At 39.5% G+C, this 20,701-nt stretch overlaps 1 protein-coding gene across 1 annotated transcript in view; it reads right to left on the bottom strand.

Annotated features, from left to right (window-relative positions):
- The window catches only part of DGKH (diacylglycerol kinase eta), a 1,992,493-nt gene that overhangs the window by 1,452,354 nt on the left and 519,438 nt on the right, over positions 1-20,701 (bottom strand). The window contains exon 2 of the mRNA XM_044071702.1: positions 11,945-12,055. Within this exon, the coding sequence (XP_043927637.1) occupies positions 11,945-12,055 (111 nt within the window). The remainder of the gene's footprint in view (positions 1-11,944; positions 12,056-20,701) is intronic.

Here is a 20,701-nt window from a genome sequence, read left to right as displayed (position 1 = left end):
TCGTTGGTTGTTACCCTGCCACTGGCGACCCCTGTAGGCACCCCTGGATTGGTTTCTGCCTCTAGAGCGCCTATTCCTGCCTCTCTGTGCCTTAGAGGAGTCCGGAAAGGACCAATTCTTGGAGGGACAATTCCTGCTAAACCTTGGAGGCTGAACTTGTAAGAAATATTTTACTGTTTGCACAGATTTTTCTTTCTCTTCCATCTTTTTCAGAACCTGCTGTGCAGGGGCACCAAATAAATTGACCTTGTCCATAGGTGCATCCAAAAGCTTAGATTTGACATGGTCTGGTAATGCCTGCTCTTTCAACCATGCATGCCTCCTGATAACTGTGCCAGTCATGGCTGATCTAAAGGAAGCCTCCAGTGCATCATAGCCACATTTTAAAGAATGGTTACTAACCTGCTGTATGTTATGTAACATTTCTTGAACATACTTTTTATCTAAAGATTCTTCAGAGGACAGCTTTTTAGTCAACTGGTCAAGCATAAACTCTTGATATTGAATCATATGAAATTGGCAGTTCAAAGCTCTAGCTGACAAAGTAGCAGAGGTGTAAACTTTTTTACCCCATCTCTCTAAGGACCTAGATTCCCTGTCAGAGGGGAGGGGGTTTTTAGAAGAAGTAGCTGCTACAGCTTTAGGGCCCTGGGAGATAGCTTCTGGATCTGCAAAAGGGGGCCTTATATAAATGGTGATGAGTATCCGGGACCCTGTAGTACCTATCTGGTTTAGCAGGAGCCGGAGGTAAAGTATCAGGAGTAGTGCAAGCATCATTAAATGCATCATCAACAACAGGTAGGACTGGAGGAATAGCTAAAGGCCTATGCTGTGGTAAGTGTAGAAAGGTCCTAAGCCTTTTTCTGGAGTCTGAGAAATCTTGGCCCTGCCACTGAAATTGTTCCCTCATAGCATGCAAGGTTTCCCCAAAGGAAAATTCCTCAGGAGGAGAGGCTGAAGGGATGGACTCCTCAGCATCAGAGTCTTCGTAAGGGGTATAAGAAGCCTCAGGAGGGTCTGAATGTTCTGAATCATCAGAAGAATCATCTGTGGCTACTGGCTCAGGGGGCTCTGCTCTAGGCCTCTTTTCTGGAGGAGGGAGAGAGGCCCTGTCCGGATGTGGCTGGGATCCACGAATAAAAGTGATGAGATCCTGTGCCAAAGAAAGCATATGGGAGCTGGTGCTGGGCCTGTGAGAGGGGGGCTTGGCAGGCACAGGTTTGGAAGTTTTGGCTGCTTTAGCCCTGGCAAAGGCCTTAAGAGACATAGCTGGAGGAGGCCTAGCAGCTCCACGTGCAGGGGTAGAAATATCTAGTGGAATGGTGTCTGATAAATCCTGTGAAATCGCAGCAGAAGGCTGTTTTTCAGAAGGCGTTTCTACCAGTGTAGAAGAGGCCTTGGTAGATGGCAAGTTATCGGCTGAAGAAAGAACCGCCTGCTCGGTTTCGGCTGAAACCGAGACACTCGTGGATTGCTTAACCGCGGTTTCAGCCGAAACCGCGGACCGCGAGTGTCGGTCCTTTTCTTTGCGCTTTTTGGTTATTTGCGCAGTCGGAGGATCCGATGGCATAATGTAGGCAAAATCGGAGCCGAAAATCTGCTCAGCAAAGTCCGAGCGACGTTTAAGCGTCCGCCGGTTAAAAGAAGCACAGGCTAGACAAGCTGCTACGTCGTGGTCTGGGCCTAAACAATGTATGCAATAGGAGTGGAAATCTTTATGAGGTATTTGTTTCCCACAAGATAAACAGTTATTAACTTTCTCTGACATCGGCTGAGGCAAGAAAGAGTCCCCAACGGGGTACTTAGCTTTATAGAAGTCTTCGAAGTAGTATTCGGTAGTAGTAATCTCTGGATCTGACCGACCGGCACTTGCGAACAGCTTCTGCTTCGGGCGCCACGCGGCAAGAAAGACTGAGGAAAATGGCGTCGGCTGATGCCTTTATACCCGAAAAACTGCCGCAATGACGTCGGGTGAAGTGCGACACCAGCCGAAGCCAGACCCAGACTTTGGAATCCGGCCAACCGAAGGGCTGCCTGATGACAGGACAACCCATTTGTAAGGACTGCAGATGCATCCTTGAAGGACATCAATCTGATACATCGTGGTTTGGGCCTAAGCAAGGAAGGCAGTAAGAGTGGAAATCCTTATGAGGTATTTGTTTCCCACAAGTTAAACAATTATTTACTTTGTCTGACATTGGCTGAGGCAAGAAAGAGTCCCCAACGGGGTACTTAGCTTTTTTAGAAGTCTTCGGTAGCTGAAATCTCTGGATCTGACCGACCGGCACTTGCGAACAGCTTCTGCTTCGGGCACCGAGCGGCAAGAAAGACTGGGGAAAATGGCGTCGGCTGATGCCTTTATACCCCAGAAGCTGTGACGTTGGGTGAAGTGCGACATCAGCCGAGGCCAGACCCAGACTTTGGAATCCGGCCGACCGAAGGGCTGCCTGAGGCAGGACAACCCATATGTTATGACTGCAGATGCATCCATGAAGGACATCTTGTAACACAGCCCTGAATTCAGCACTAACTTGAAAACTGGACTAAACTAGCTTAGAAAGGTGAGAAAACAAGTATATGTTTTTGTTTTTTTGTTTGTTTTTTTCAGAAAATAAAGCAGATACAATCAAAAAACACTTTAAATGCACAGAAATGGCTATCACACTTGAGTGTGTAGCCTACAGCAGTTAAACAGGTAATTTAAACACAAAAACAACTTTGTTAAAGTGCAGTCAGTAAAATAAGTACAATATGTAGCTAAAACAAGCTTTTTAAATCACAGAAACTCTAGAAAATCAGAATATTAGGCGGAATTCGCTAAAGGCAGCAAGAAAATGCAGAACAATGATACTTAATCACTCCAAAGTCTCCCTTTTGTCTCTCTGCTGCTGTAGAACTCTGCAGGGCACCAGGTAGGAGCTTGCTGAACTGTATACTAGCACAAAAACCTTGCAAATGCAGGTTTTAGTGCAGGTAAATGAAAGAGATAGAAATTAGCCCAAAATGGCCAATAAACTACTAATTTCTGGGCTGAAACCACTCCTCCAGGGACAGATAGGCTGCTCAAAGCTCTCTCTCAGTGAACAGAGAAACTTCCTTCTAGCCAAGTAAGGTATGGGCAAACAAAGAAACTTATAACACAGCCCTGAATTCAGCACTAACCTGAAAACTGGACTAAACTAGCTTAGAAAGGTGGGAAAACAAGTATTTTTTTTTTGTTTTTTTTTTTCAGAAAATAAAGCAGATACAATCAAAAAAACACTTTAAATGCACAGAAATCACTATCACACTTCAGTGTGCAGCCTACTACAGTTAACCAGGTAATTTAAACAGAAAAACGACTTTGTTAAAGTGCAGGCAATAAAATAAATACAATATGTAGCTGAAACAAGCTTTTTAAATCACAGAAACTCTAGAAAATTTGTGTTTTAAGCAGAATTAGCTAAAGGCAGCAAGAAAATGCAGAAAAGTATTTGGCGGTTCCCTATATTCTTATTAATTCCATGATAATTCTGTGCATGGCTTTGCATATGAGGCTGATCAGACCTATGGGACTGTGACTGTCTGGGTCTGTGGAAGGTCCTCCCTTATGCAGGGGAGTGACTGTAGCTGTTCTCCATTCACTTGGTACAAAATCTGTATGGAGGCTGAGACTGAACAGTGTTGTTAGGGGTAAAGCTAAATCATGCTTCATGCTATTAAAGATGCATCCCAGGATATTGTCAGAACCCGCTAGCACAGTATTTTTTTTACTTTTAATAGTACTTTCAGGATTTGGTCTTTTGTGACTGCTGGTGGCAAGTCAGTTTCAGATATTTCCTGTGAGACAGATGGGGTGGAAGGTTGTAAAGACTGAGATTAATTTATCAGCCAGTAGGTTAAACTATATCTCCAGCTTCAGTGTAGGTAACATTGTTTACATTCAGCACAGCGCATTACTGGGTTGTGCTCCTCAGATTATGAACATAACTAAAAACGTTTGTTTGTCTGTCCTTTGCTTGGGTGGCTATTTTCACCTCAGACTTGGCTTTAGTAGATTTAATTAATCACCTGAGTTGCTTGTTTAATTTAAAAGATGAGGGCTCAATCACTCTCTGTATTGCTCTCCTTATTTTAGCAAATAATCTCCTCCTTTTATAGTAAAGCTTGTTGATGTGAAAGTTCTGCCAGTGGGGTTTGTTTTGGTGGTAAGCTCTTCACTTGTTTCTGCAGGATAGACATGCATCTACACAGCTGATCACAAGCTAGTATACTTTAGTGGTGTATGCTGTCACATATTCAGTAGAGTTAACAGGGCTCGGTGGGGATTTTAAGCTTGCCAGTGTATCACTTAGGAGTAGGTAGTTTGTCTTGGAGAAATTTTTAAAGGTAGCAGGGTCAGAAGTGGTCCCTGGATTCAGTTTTAGTTTGAAAGAGACAGTCTTATGGTCAGACCTAACAAGTGACAAAGATAAACAAGGAATGGTACATGAAGCCCCCATATTAGTAAGGACGAGTTCTAAGATGTTGCACCCTCAGTGGGTACTCTGACTAGTTGTTCCAGGGCATTTGTATTGTCCAGGAATCTCTTGTGCACTAGTGGTGGTATAGGTTCTCCAGTCAACAGCTGGATAATATGGAACACCCTTGAAAATGGTATTGGATTTAGTACTGAGTTACTCTAGTTCCTGTGAACAGGCATTGTGGATTTCTTGGATCACAAAAGGAGCTCTATAGCTAATTAATACATGATAATGGACCTTTCTGATGGTTACTTAGTCACAAATAGGCTCTTGTGCATCATGCTGCTTAACTTGTCTTGAAGCGAGTCTCTAGTGAATGAAGAACACAGCTCCACCTTCTTTCCTTCCTGTGCAGTGGCTGGTCTAAACATTTGGAAGGCCTTATAGCCCTGCACAGTGGTGTATTTTCCACCATTTTAAACCATGTCTCAGTTACTACACAGAAGTCTACTTCCTCCGGGGTGAGGAGGGCTTGTAGGGAGAGGAGTTTACAACTAAAATCCTGACAAGCTAGTTTCTCAGGCTTAACATCTTCTATCACTTCACTATGCTTCTCTACAGTTTTGCTACCATTATGGGCTAAGTCCTGCCCATTGGGACTCCATGCCCTCTTTGCCAGTCTTTAATTAAACTGTACCGTCTACATCAGGGGCACAGAAAAATGGCATTTTCCTCATTTAGAGACTGGATCCAAACTTGGGGCTAAGTGATCAATCGTTCAAGAAAATAAACTTCTGGAAAAACAACAAAAATGGTATCCTCATTCTGCTTTTCAGTCTATTCATAGCTGTTGGCAGTCTCACTAAGATACCCCATACCTGTAAATCATATCCATGAAAAAACTGCCCCCTCAAGGTAATAAGCACATGTAATAATGATATGAATCAGAAGAAATAATGAAATACATGTTCATCAATATCTTAAAATGACTGTTTTAAGAACAAATCAAACATTAGTCCCACTCAGTATGGTCAAAACCTTTAGGACAGACTATACACAACTACTAGATCTCATGTTTTCCCTAACCTACTGAATGCCTCTAACATTTCTTAACAACCTACATTCAGTTTGTCCTTCCACACTTGGGCAGGCATATAAAAGATGGTTGCTAAATTAGCCTTTAGTTATTCTACTAAAACTCAACATTTCTGTCAAAAAAAATTTTAAAAACACAACTCCACATTTCATTCCTCTAAGATAAATAAACACACTGGCCAGGATTTCAATCAGTACTTGAAAGATTAGAGGATAACATGCCATCCATTATTACATTAATAATCCATTATTATATGAGATAACAGGTTAGTTGTTTTGTATTGAACTTTAAATACTCAGTAACAAGTCCACCCAACATTATTCTAAAACCAAACTCCAAGAAATTATAGTTACCCCATTCCCCAGAGTCATTCCTGTTAATACCATGGACCAGCACTTCCCCACAACTTCTCTAGCCACCCTGACTGAGAAAGGTATCTTGAGGCAGTGCAAGAATTGTCACATGCCAAAAATGATTGTCTGTTACTTAAACAGCATAACACAGTGTGTAAGAGATGTACATACTTAACATCCTTGCAGGCAAAAATCTCAGAGTAAACACGGACACCAAAACTGACAGCAGTACACCACACATCATACCTTTCCAAGGCCATCACAATCTACATAATCCATCATATGCTGAGGTTTTAAAGATTAACTTGCAAAATCCTCAAAGACCTCACAAACACATCACACAGCAAGTTACTCTTACTTCCTCACATAGCTAAAGGAACACCAAAGTTACAGTTGCTGAGCCCACAAGGCAGGCATCGACCCAACCAAACATTCTTGTTACAGGTGACTCCATTGTAAGACATACAGATGTGCTTCTTACCAGGCCAAGCAAGGAAAGAGTGATGCTTAGTTGCTAGTTTGGTGTCAGGATCCATCAGACCATGCATGCATTCAAGTCCTTGAACAACAAGTACCAGTAGGACTCTGTCAAGTTCATGTTGGTGTCAATGACTTGAGGTGTACTTCCGTGGATTATATGAACAGAGACAAGATGAAGCTCTCTGACTGTGCGTCTCAGGCAGGTATAAGCCTAGAATTCAGCAGCAATCAACTTTCCTCCACGGTGATGCCTCAGGAAGTACAAAAAGTAAACTCGCTTAGTTTTGGTGTCATTCAAAGGGGGTCCAATATTTATCAGTCTGGGAGGGTATGATCGACACATCATGCTGCTTCACCAGGGACGGCCTACATCTGTCCCCTCTATGCTTTCAATTATTGGCAAAGACACTGCCCACCCCCATAGTGTCATTTTTAAGCAATGCCAACCTGATAAACCAACCAACATATCAGAACAAACCAAGTAAAAAATGGAGGTAGATCATGCTAGGAGCCTAAAGAAGAAACTCCACTCCCTACAAGCCCTTCTCACCCTGGAGGACACCGACGTCTGTGCAATGACTAAGATAAGATTTAGAATAGTGGAGAGCACTCAGGTTGGAGACCAATCACAGCACAGGACGGGAAAAAAGGAGTAGCTGTCTCAATCTACATCCAGAAAAGACTCACATAGAGGAGGGTAAAACAGCATAATGTGTTACAACTTCATGTCCAGCTAGCTACAGAACTCCCTGCATGACACAAGAAAGCCACAACACCTATCTAAAGCAACTAGAATCAATCAGTATTAAACCCAATACCATTTTCCGAGATGATCTAAATTATCCAGATATAGACTGGGAAACCTACACCACCACTAGTGCACAAACACAGAGATTCCTGGGCTTTGTCAATACACATGCCCTGGAACAAACTGTCAGAGTACCCACTATGGGTACAACATCTTAGATCTCGTCCAGTGCTAAGTCTGTGGATAAAAGTTACCCAAGCCAAAGACAACCCAAAAGCAATTTTTAGTTACGTTCATAATCTCAAAAGTACAACACAGAGAGGAGCTTAGCTGATTGTGAACAATGTTACCTACACTGAGGCTGAAAATATAGTGAACCTACTGGCCGATAAATTTAGCTCTAACTTTACCCCTCTCTCCCCTCCAACTGTCTCTCAAGTTACACCTGAAACTGGCTCACCTCCGACTATCAAACAAAATCATGTCCTAAAGTGCTATCAAAAGCTAATAACACTATATCAGTGGGTTCTGCCAAAATTCCTGGATATATGTTAAATAGCATGAAACATGATTTAGCCACAGCCCAACAACACTGTTCAATCTTAGCCGCAATAGAAGGTTTTGTACCAAATGAATGGAGAACAGCTACAGTCATTCCCTGAAAAAGGGAGGACCTTCCACAGACCCGGCAATTACAGACCTAGAAGTCTGACCAGCATCATTGCGAAGCCATGGAAAGACTGATCATGGAACTAATCAATCAGGACTTCCTGAACCTCCAAACACTGGACTCATCTCAGTATGGGTTCATCAAGGTCAGGTCATGTTTACTTAACCTGGTGGATTTTTTTGAAAAAGTCACTAACACAATGAATGAAGACAAAATGGTACACACCACAGGCCTCAATACAATTCCTCACTCAGGCAGAGTAGAAAAGTTAACTAAACAGGGAATAAACCTCTATAATTGCCAAAAGGCTCACTTATACAATGCAGATAACCAAACTAGGGGAAGTTACCTCCACAAAGATACCAGTCACCACTGGAGTCCACTAGGGTTCTGTGCTGCGATATCTCCTGTTTGGCATCTACTTTTCTGAAGTAAAAGCCAATGTCAAAGGGCTCTGGATGACTATGTTTACAGATGAATGCAAGCTAGCAGCAGTCACTGAATCCATAAATGACTCGGCCATCCTTTTGGAAGGTCTGTCCCAAATAAATAGCTGGTGCCAAAATCATGGACTGAAACTAAATACCAAAAATGCATTACTCTATCATTTGGGAAGTCATATACCCCAGGGAACTACCACACTGACAACACAACCCTAAGAGTTGAACACGTTGTTTGGGATTTGGGAACTTTAGAGGACAGTGACCTAACTTTTCACAAACATGTGCCCATTGCTGTAAAAAAGTCCTTTTATACTCCACAGCTTATAAACAAAAATACTTTAGCTACATCTAAGGATGTCACTGATGCCCCTACACTCAGCCCTCATTAGGCCAGTTCATTGAATAGAACATCCCCTTTGGCAGGTATCTGTCCAGACACATGCAACAACTGAATGCCCACAGCAATAATTTGCTAAAAGGATAGAAGGCCTAAATAATATGCCCTACATGGAACAACTCAAAGCCTTGTCACTGTACTCCGTATCCTACAGACTGCTAACAGGTGATCTGTTTCTGACATACAAGGCATCTCCCAATCCATTACTGATGGATTTGCAAGTCAAACAGCATCAAAAATTCTCAGTCTAGGGATCTAAACCTCTTCTGCAACATAAACAGAACAGTTTGAAGGAACAGGGATATCTCACAAGGGAGATCTCTTTCCTGAAACAGACTCCCAGTCCACATAAAACAGAATTCATCCCTGTCCACATTCAAGTGCAACTTAGATCTATTAATGGGAAATGGAAAATTCACTCCAGTACTGCCTTCTGTACTGCTAATGGACAGAGGCAGCACCCAAATGCTTTATCCTAAGCATACATCTCCTCAGATTATCTATGGTATGATTTTAGTTATTCTCATTAGGGGAAATATATAATTATCAACCATGGCTTGTGTATGGGCAATCTATAAGCAAATAAGATGAGGTCATTTTGAGCACAAAAAGAGAGACTGGCCAGGCTTAAAGTGGCCCACAAAGGCAGCTAGCCTAATATTTACCAATGAGCCTATGAAATGTTCCGATATCTGGCATTTAATTAACTGGTATAGCTCATTATGTAATCTTTGCTCTGTTTACCTTTTCCGGATTCAAACACTCAAGCCTCTCAATCAGTCTCATTACTCGGCTTTCTCTTTTGTCAACTGGAGCCTAGAGAACTTCTTATCAGCCATGATATGGCAAATTCCTTTAAATTCCTGACAAAAAGGAGTGGTCCCAGCACAGAACCCTGGGGAACTTTACTGGTGGCTGTTCTGTTTGTAGTGGTAACCTCCCATATTTTGATTATCTGTGTGCCATTTGTGAGTCATCTGGCAATCCACTGGGTAGCATAGGGGTTACTTCCCATTTATTTAGCTTTTCTAGTTTCTTTACAAGTTAGAAAAGCCCTTAAAGATATTTTCCATGCAGAATTGGCATGCAGGTACACTGAATGTAATCCCTGACCTTGTTAAGCACACTCATACCAGCCAACTTGTTCATCAGTGTGAAGCATCTACCATTCATAATGCATTATAACTTCAACTGTGGTACACTTCATTTTGTCCTTGTTGCATGTGCATATAATACAGTTCCTGTTATATTCTGTAATATTCTTGCTCAGAATGAAATGTATGTATGCCTGAGACTGTATACAAGCTTTGACACATATGTAGCTGATATTAAATATTATTTCAGTGTTCTTGTGTAAATAAGCCACGCGAATACATGTGTGTTTGCATAATACATACATATAGGTATCATACCTCTCAACTATCCCTGATTTTCAGGGACGTCCCTGATTTTGACTCAAAATTTAGCTCTGTCCCTCTTAATCCCTCCCAAAACTAGTGACTTTTGGAGGAAAGGTGGTGAATTACACTTAATGAATAATGACAATAATTAAGAGTTACAGACTTCTTTTACTTCAGAAAATGTGTATTAATTTATATGCTTCGATTCTGTCAATGTTTCAAGTTAATAGCACTAATATTTTAAAAGTGTCCTGATTTTTTCTTGACGTCCCTGATTCTGTTGAAATTTGTCCCCGATTGGTTGAGAGGTCTGACAGGTGTACATAATTTAAAGCGAAACATCAAATATCAATGTTTTCAAAGTTGACCACAAAATGTTGACTGCAAACATCAACACACTAATAAACATATACCAAGTAACAGCCTTGGAGCATGTACAATTACAACTATAAAGCAACATTAAGACATAATTTTTGCAAGGGGCAACCCCCCTGCACTCATCTGGAGGGGGTAGCACCTGTACACCCCCTGATAATCACATACACTAGCTCTGAGATCCCACAGTGTCGAGGAAAGGGCATATTACCCCAACCCAGAGAATTGTGCAATATTGCACACCTGTCAACCAAATTTTGGCAGCTAAAGAGATGTTGACAAATTAGGGAATCAGTTTCCCCATCCATATATATATATATATATATATATATATATATATATATATATATATATATGGGTCTACTTCATAAGATCGACAGACCATTTGATCGACATTCATTTGGTCAACAGATCATTTGGTCGACAACCAGTATTCAAGGCAAAAGTCTGGGATTTGCCCCCTCCACAATGTTGTGTGACCCTGGAGTTGATATATATAGTTAGGGGGGGTGTGGGGGGCACAGCCCTCCCCACCTATTTTCATTTAAAATGTATTTTTAGTTGTATTTTTATGTTTTAAATGGAAATAGGTGGGGGGTTCACCTCCCACAGCCCCCAATGTGGGGGGTTGTGCCCCCACACCCCCTGTAACTATATATATATCAACTCCAGGGTCGCACAACATTGGGGAGGGGGGCAAATACCTGTTAAGTGCCTTGAATACTGATTGTCGACCAAATGAATGTCGATCTTATGAAGTAGACCCATATATATATATATATATATATATATATATATATATATACACACACACACACACACACACATCTATATACATCTATATACATATATATATATATATATATATATATATATATATATATATATATATATATATATATATATCAATTCATATTTAACAAATACAAATGTTTACCAATGCCTAATAAGAATTTCAATTAAAAGGTGTTATACAAATTATTCTGAACTTGTGGAACTAATACTGTTTACATTTTCTCCCTGAATAAAATTCAGTTTGATCTGAAAAGAGTTGCTACAGCAAAGAAAAGACAAGGTGACAGTTAGATGCACAGTCTAGAAGCATAAAGCTTTTTAGAAAACACACGATTAAAGTGCTTACATATCATGCTCTGGTATACAAGAAGGAAAATCACTCAGGTTTTACACCATATGAAAGATCCTGCTGTAATTAGTCTTTATCTAGAGAAAACAAGAACAGTATTTAACCCAAAAATGCTATTGACTTCTAGCTATGCAGAGGTCATCTATTCTAATCACAGAGTGTATTAGTTCTTGGAAAGAAGGCTGTATGTTTATGTTATTTACTTTTATTCTGAATTTGTTAACCCACATACAGTACTGATCCCATTGGACCTAGTTCAGTCTTAGCCTAATGGAAACACAAAAGATACATGGCATTATATATTATACATTATGCATTATATATTATATATTACAGATGTCTTTTACAAGAAGACATTTCAAAAAATCCTTTGGGCTTGATTGACATTTAGCTTACCTTAGCATCCTTGGCATAATAGAGTGTGCGGCCTCGGAGTTTGAAATACCTTTTCTTCCATCTCTGAAATGAACTTGTTTGTTTCAGTAAAAGACCCTCTTTGATGCTAGTCTGCAAAATAGTAAAAAGAGGAAGAGTGGTAAATATGTAAACTGCTACTAACCCTTAAAGGTGTTCTGTGGTGTGTGGGTGCAAATGTTTGCAATCTGCATGCAGCTGGTCAGCAAACATGTACATCTTCCTCATTTTCAAGCACAAAGGAATGAGTACCATAGCAGTATCACAAAAAAGTTTTTTACAAAACAAAAAAAAGCAGAAGATGCTGCAGAAAGAAAGTTGATAAAGGACCACACCAAAATTTGATGAGCGCTTTTGTTCCTTTATTTTCACTTGGAACTTCTTCAGATACCTCGCTACATGCAGTTTTACATTTAAGACGTGAAATTAACCAATCAAAACAGTGGGAAGTCGACTAATTCACATATTATGACAATAAAAACTTAAATCATCTAACACAAATTACTGGTGTCTAAAGAGCAAATATGATAAGATGATAATTCATTATAAAATAATTTTGTTAAAAAACTTTACACCATTATAACATTACAAAAGAATATCATCCTATTATGTAAAAAACATCACACTATTGTGTAAAACCTGGAAACCAGCAAAAACTATTTCACTCCAGAAGTTGCTTGGCATATGTTTATTAGTGTGATGACGTTTGCAAAGTCAACATTTTGTGGTCAACTTTGACAACATTGATACTTTAAGAAACTACTTTTTTGTTGTTTCGTGGCGTATCACAAAAAGTGTTTAGGATAACATTGTGTAATCCTGACTTTGAGTCCCATCAGTGTTCAGCTGCATATTTCGTGACTGAGCAACCTGACAATAAAATACATGTGTGCCTAACAGATGAAACCTGGTAGGCAAATAAATAAAATAACAAATAGAGAAATGTTAAATTTTCCAAAGAATAGAAGAAAATGGAGTCAGGAGAGTTCCCACAGTGCCGAGTTTAATCGTTAGTCTAGTTCAAGCATGGCTGTACTCCATACATTTATGCATGATGATTGGCTACCACAGACCTGTTTTTAAGTTTCTTATAGCAGCTTGCTTTGAGTGGCATGTTTTGTTTTACTTTTTTATCAGGTGTATGCACAGCTAAAGGATCAGTTTTGGTTGTACTCACAGTGCAATGTTTATTTTCCTGTATGCAGTTTATTTCCTTCCTGGTGCATTGTACTACTCTTAGTGCACAAAGTCAGATGATTTTAATTTGTATATTTCCAAGTTTCACTGAACCCATACCTTCCAGTTACATCCTTTCCAGTCATCCCAAGCTTGTCATGTGACCATACATGTTTAGAGTGAGATTACTGACATACACAATCCCTGTGAGATGCTCCATACCTGTACGGGACTCCTTCCTTGGCAATGTTATTAAGGTATGCTGTGCAGAAAACCTTCATAATCAGCATCCAGCAATTCAGCACCCTGGAGAGGTAATCAGGTATACCTCTGCAAATGCAGATCTGCTAATAAGCAACAGGCACAAAAGAAATGTCACTCTAAAAGGCCATCAACATTATAAAAAAACTGATTACCTATCCCAAGGAGTTCCAAGTCATGAGACACTTTTAAATCTCAAATAAGCTTTCTCTTATTTCTCGTGAGTGCCATTTACAGTCTGAGATGTATGCTAGTTTATAAATGCAAAAAGTAATTTATCTTAGCCTTTGTAATACAGGCTGCCACACATTTACAAGTCATCAGGCATTTCACTCTCTCTCCCTCTCTCTCTCTCTTATTATTACAAGCAGCTACTGAATTTTATTTAGAATAACAAAAAAAAGAAGGCTACAGAATTAGTGGAATTACCCATTAAAGTACTTACTTAATGCATAATTCCTAAGGAGGTAGCTATGTTTTTAATGTCTAAATGTATGCATGCTGGGCATTTAAAATCCATTTTATTGCCCTGCCAGTCCTGCTGTTTTATTCCAAAACACAGTACACACAGCTTGAGTAGATGATTAACACTTGCTCACATTTTGTAAATTCTCTTTATGGGTTCCTGCTTTGCACAAAAATTAAACTTCAAGAAAAAAAATATTAGGCATCTATGAACAATGAAATAGATGCTGAAAGATCTCAGATAGACATAATACTCAGCAAACTATGATAAGTACCAAGAGTAACTGATATTTGAGTCTATTTTTAGGTACACAGGGGCAGTACTGCAGCATGAACCTATTTAACATTTACTCGGACTGCCACATATGACTACAGCTGATACATCAGCAGAGGATTCAGTATATTTAACATTTACTCAGACTGCCACATATAACTACTGCTAATACATCATCAGAGGATTCCTTCCTCTGATTAATACTATCAATTCGGGAGATACAGTGCCATGAAATGAGAATACCAGTCATTACAAGTAAAATTTCAGACTTGTGTTATAAATCTGGTTGTCAGCAAAACCAAGCTAAGGCCACAAATGGTGAACAGACTACATCCTACAGACTTCTGCTTTACTTACACAGCCTCCACTTACATACTAAAGCATTTTAAGCAAACCATCGCAAGAATAAAGCTCACAGCCTATCCTAGAAAAAAACATGTTATGTCCAGTGCACATCAGTTAGTTGTTAGACATAAAGAAATGTGGGCCTTCTGCTTAAATGTGTTGTTAGTTTGCTCCTTTATACTAAAGGTATTTAACTACTGTTACTGGTATCACTGTAACAGCAAATGTCATTGCAGGTTGCTCCCAGTATACCTACTGTCATCTAGGTACAGACATCTGACAGGGCAGCTTCCCAAGGATAACTGCAAATATTAATTATACCTGCCCAACTTTATAGAGTCTCATAGCGATAGTATAGTTATGAATGGCTCACAAAAGGAAACACTGAGCTGTGTCATGAAATGGCAACAGAGTACTCTACGAATACCAGGACTGCATTTTGTTTGTTTGTTAACTGGGTAAGTTAACTGTTTCAAGGACTGTTATCACCCATGGCAGAGAGCAGAATTACATATTTTAAATCACCTAGGAATATGATCGATGGTTACACTTTAGAAGATAACAAGTCTACAGCATCCTGAGATAAGTTGATATTACCTAAAAAGTGGGGAGGTTTCAATATGCTTTTGCCAGGATTAGATTATAAAGTAGAACAAATGAAGTTGCCGCATCTCGTCATTTTTTTATGATGCAAAGTTTAAAGTGGTGGAGAAGTTAATGATATTGCATAATTTAAAGTTTGAGCGGTATGTATTTTTAATGCCCCAGACTCCTTTATTTATAGCAATAATATTAAACTATTTGAACAAACTGTGCAGTCCTCGTGTATGGTGCACTATAAATCAACACTGGTAGACATTACGGAATGAATTAAAGTACGCTATGTCTTGTAAACTAAGTCTATAACTTCAACCCATTCAGAGCTTACAATTTTCATCTTTAGTAACTTATTTCTTAAAACATCAATATGTACATTAATAATACTACATCTGCAGTTTATTTTTCTCTACCATTTATACACAGTAAATAAACTGCATCCTCCTTTGTCCTTCTCCCCATTCTCACAAGCTATTTACAAAGGAACCAGCTTTAAATGTATTAACCTTCATCCAAGTTACCTGTTTACTTTTCATCTTCTTTTTTCACTTCTTTCTCACTAATTGTCTTATTTGCCCCTAGCTGAATTATGAAGATTTGTGTCTTTTGAGCTTCACATTCACGTCTTTGACATGCAATTTGTTACATGACAAGCCATGACTTTTTTGAGGAGCCTGTTAATCAGGCAGGAGATTATACTCTGGATAAATCCGGTGATGCCCTCTGGAGAGACAGTAGACTAGGAACACAAAGGGAAAGGAGGTTACAGCACTAATGAGACAGGAAAAAGAGAATACTGCATGGAGAATACTTGTAGGATGGTATATGGGGGCACATGGAGAGAAGTGCATCGGAAATGGGGGTTTCCAATTGAGTTGCCATTTTTGACAGAGAAGTATGAACAGTTAATATAGCCTAAGTGGAAGGTTTGTCATATTATTTTAGAAAGTGCAACCTCATAGGTGTCATTCTGACAGAGGCTAAAGGTGATGCTCCATTTGTAAAGCAATTAGTAAGCAGGTCATATAAGACTTTCAGAGGCTTTAATATGAAAGTAATATTATAAGGGGGGGCTAGATGTTGGAAGAGGAGAGTGGTATGATTGCATGGGGGGTCACTATGTCTAATACTACAAAGTTATGAAGCTTCACAACACTTGCATGGAAATAGCTTCACTTTTTTTTTTGTTACACGCCACAAGGGTAAGACACATTTTTTAAAATGTGGATGCTGTTGGATGCTTGATAAAGGTGCATTAGTTACATATTTTTGGTCATGCTTGAATTTAGGCAGCTTTATAAATGAATGACACATTGAGTGTTAGTATTGTTGCAAAATGGTGTACATATTACAAAAAGGATTGAGTTATTGGTTGGGTTAATGATATATTGGGGTGGAATAATGATACGATAACTGCTTGTACCAAAAAACAATACCTCCGAGAGAGGCCCCTAGAGTGGTCTTAACAGTGATGAATGTAATTCTAACCGAGAGTGAGCTGCAGAGAACACCACACTGAACTGTGAACAAAATGCCATGGTAAAAATATGCATCTAGGTAGAGACCCTTGAAAAGTGAATACGGAATCAGTCAGAGTTTAACTTAAGGTATGGAGGTGGACTAAATATGGACTGGAATGAAACCTGTTTGTATCTTTATTTTATGCAATTTCTTTTAAATGTTACAAACTGACGCCTGACCTCACTACTAATAATGTTTTGAAAATTAAACTTTTATTGTACAAGTGTCTGAAAAGTTAAGATGCATGTTTCCTTTCTCTTTTTAAATTATGTTGAAGGAGCCCAGACACTATTTTATTTATTTTTTTATTACGATTACTGTTTCTGTTATAGATCTAATTGTCACATTTATTATGGTGAAAGCCAAGTGATGCATTCTACAATCTGATTTGAGACAAATTGCAGACTTTGCAATATTTAATAATGATGGGATGAACGGAATCTATTGCGTTTAATTGAAAATTTCATTTAATTGAATTTTTTGTGCCCTGACTATTTTTCATGGCAGCTCCTTAAACCCACTGACATTCCCAACCAATTTACTTGATATATCAACTTTAGGTCTGATCAAATACAGGAAGGAGGTATAAACCCCCTTTCAAAAAAAAAAAAAAAAGCTGGCACTTGAAAAATTATTTCCAACAAAAATATAAATTATAATAAGGAAAAGATGATTTGTATATACATTAATGTTTTAGGTTCATAGGTAGGTACTAGACTATCTGCCTAAGGGCATTTATAAGCCTAGCCAGAGTGTGTCGGTTTTCGCTGCCCCATTGATTAATTAACTGATCCTCTATGAAGCAGAGCCAATGAAGTGATCCCAGGGGTGTATTTTCTGTTACCCATCCACTCGTCAAGGTTTCTTTTGAAGAGTGTTAGTATGTGGCTCTGCCTAATGTAGTTTGGAATTTTTTTCCAAAGCATGGGGAGTCTCTGTGACAGGACTCTATCCCTCCAGCATGTTCTATTTATTGTTGTGGAGAGGGTGCATGGCTCGCAGTGACTTGGATTTCTTTAGGTGGAGCATGTCCATCAATTCTGAGTTGGACGTGGCTTTATAAGTCAGGCAGAGATCACCTCTGAGTAAGTGATATGCCACTGAGTACAGCTGGAGTTTTTTCAGTCGGGCTGCATAGCACATATGTTTGAGGCCAGTAATCCTCTTGGTGAGGTACTTTTGTGGTCTTTTCAGCTGCTGGATGTGTCTTGTGAGGTATATCCCAAATGGGGCATTGTACTCTATGATGGGTCTAATGAGTGACGAGTCGAGGGGCACTATAATCTCTTTATTTCTAGATGCGAACCCTTTAGTAATTAGATGGGCCACATAGAAGGATTTCCTAACTACTTTGGCAATATGATTGTCAAAGGAGAGATTACTATCTATCTGGATCCCCAGATCTCTTATTACCTCTTCTGTATTAAGGGGGCTGCCACCTATGTGGTAATTCGTGGATGTTTTGTTTTTCCCAAATTGGATGACTATGCATTTTTTGGCATTTAGCTTGAGGCCATGACTTTGACACCAGGTGTCCGTCTCAGTAAGGCTCTTTTGGAGGATGTCCGTGTCAGCCGGAGAGTCAGTTATGGCTCCCAGTTTGCAGTCATCGGCGAACTTGGTTAGCCATAGTCCTCCTGTGTTTGCCTGTACTTCTGAGAAGTATATGCCGAACAGCAGGGGTCCCAGGACTGAGCCTTGCGGGACACCACTTGTGACCGGTTTAGAGTTGGACCTGGAGCCCACTATTCTTACAGTGTGAGTTCTGTCTGTAAGCCAGCTGGCAACCCATCTCATGACATAGGGTTTATGTTCAGGCTGGTGAGTTTTTCTGTAATACCCGAGTGGGGAATGGTGTCGAAAGCCTTGGTGAGGTCAAGGTAGGCTGTGCGAACCACCTTTCCCTCGTCTATGGCCTTGGTGACTGTCTTGAAGAAGTCAACCAGGTTTAGTAGGCATGATCTGCCCTTAAAGCCAAACTGGGTCGGGTCAAGAGTTTGGAGGTTCCCAATGTCTTTGTTAATGAGTTCCATGATGATGTGTTCCATAGCCTTGCAGACCAGGCTAGTCAGGCTTATGGGGCGATAGTTACCAGGGTCAGTTGTGGCCCCTCCTTTGTGGAGAGGAGTAACCATTGCTGTGTGCCATTCTATGGGCACATAGCCTGTGGAGAGGCTGAGGTTAAACAGCATGTTTAGGTGGGGGGTTAGTTCGTTCTGTAGTTCATGCAAGATGCAGCCTGGGACACCATTTGGTCCCACTGATGCTGTGTTTTTGGCTTTTGAAAGGGCTGTTTTCACCTGTGCATCTGTGATTTTTGGGACACTACACTTTTTTGGTATTGTTATGGGTCCTTTTGGAGATGAGAGGGGGGTGAAGTTTGCACTGAATCTATCTGCCAGGATGTTGGCAATATCAGTAGGTTCAGTATATTTTGTGCTAATTTGCATTAGTTCAGTGCATATCTGCAAGTTGCCACTTAGATTCTTAACATAGCTAAAGAAGGCTTTGGGGTTATCTTTTCAATCCTTGGCTATTTTTCTTTCGAAGTTAGCCTTGGATGATTTTATGAGGGACCTTAGTTTCTTACTGATACTGATAAGGGATGTCTTTCCTTCTTGGGATTTGCTTTTTTCTGAACTAGTTTCCTCCTTCTATTAGTTCCTTTTAACTATACATTACTGTTTTAACTGTTTGGATAGAGTATTGTTAATGACTTTGTTACATTAAATGCTGGGTGAAATAAAGTTGTAAAATAACATGCAGTTTCAATATCAAGACAGCATTTAAGTTATTGTGAGGTTACCCTTGACCTATACATGACAATGTAAAAAGCAAAACATAGGGTGTTTGATGAGCTTACCCCAAAACAACCAAGTCACAAAAAACCCTCATATTAGACAAATTACATCCTCCTCAGTTAGGACCACACTAGACTTCCATAACTAAAGTATTTTTTGTTTCAGTACTGGTTATAATATCATTATTCTCCCAAATACATCATTACCTCAACCGGAGTAAAAGAAGCTTCTTTTGTAATCTGTATATCATTTTGTAATGACATTGACAGCAAATGTGCCATTTCATCTATAACTAAATATATATTATTTATTTCAACAGCAGCAATCTATAGTGCTTTTGCAAAAGCATGGATTGTTAACACCATGAGTTAAACCAAAAACATAAAAGAAGTCATGTTTCAGTGTTTGACCTGGATGTACAATAATATGACTGACATGTCTCATTACAAATAGAAGGCAATGTTTCAATGTGTGACCTGGATGTACAATAATATGACTGACAGGTCTCATGACAAATCCTACAGTTCAGTCTGGCCTGCTGTCTGATAATAAGGTTTTCACAAATCCGGCACACATTCTCCCCTTTGCTCAGACTGCTTTTTGTTATTAAACTTTCATCCCACAAAAAATAAAACCAAGTAGTTTTTCCTGATACTTGAGAACATTTAAGCAGAAACTCCTTCAGTTTAAAGATCACATTTTTATCTGACACTTCATTTTACACCAAGTGTGTTTACATGCATTTTATACCAAGAGTGTTCACATGCATTTTACACCAAGTGTGTTCACATGCATTTTTATGTATATGGATGCACTTCTTTTGAAGAGCATTGTTTTAAAAATTAATGCACAAGTTTTCAGAGGATGGGTTTTCATAGGAGTTTCAAGGCTGATTAATCCAGTCAGTGTATGTCTTACCAATACCCAAGCTCAAGCTTTATCTCCTTTCTCTGGAAAGTGAGACAAGTTAATCCCAGGTAAATTTAGAGCAATCATCCATTCATCTAGGTATAGTTTGAAGGAAAAAATTGAACAACATTGTTTAACCTCCAGAGAAAGCAGGTACTAGGTGATGAATACCTCTCCATCATTCCCTGTTTATCTGCTGATGAAAGTTTATATCACTAGTTCTAGTATTGGTCATGTTATTTGACTTGCATAGATATAGGAGGTCAAGGTTCACCTGATCTCTAGTTGCACAGTAAGCAAGGTACAGATCCCCCTAAAGAGTCTATAACACAGTATTGTGGGGGGGGGGGGCTTCTGGTCTTTCCTTGTAAGGTTCTTAAGGACAGATAT

This window comes from Protopterus annectens, chromosome 5.part0 (genome assembly GCF_019279795.1).
Source record: "Protopterus annectens isolate FY-2018-M chromosome 5.part0, PAN1.0, whole genome shotgun sequence".
Lineage (NCBI taxonomy): Eukaryota > Metazoa > Chordata > Ceratodontiformes > Protopteridae > Protopterus > Protopterus annectens.
This window is presented reverse-complemented; position numbering and strand designations above follow the sequence as displayed.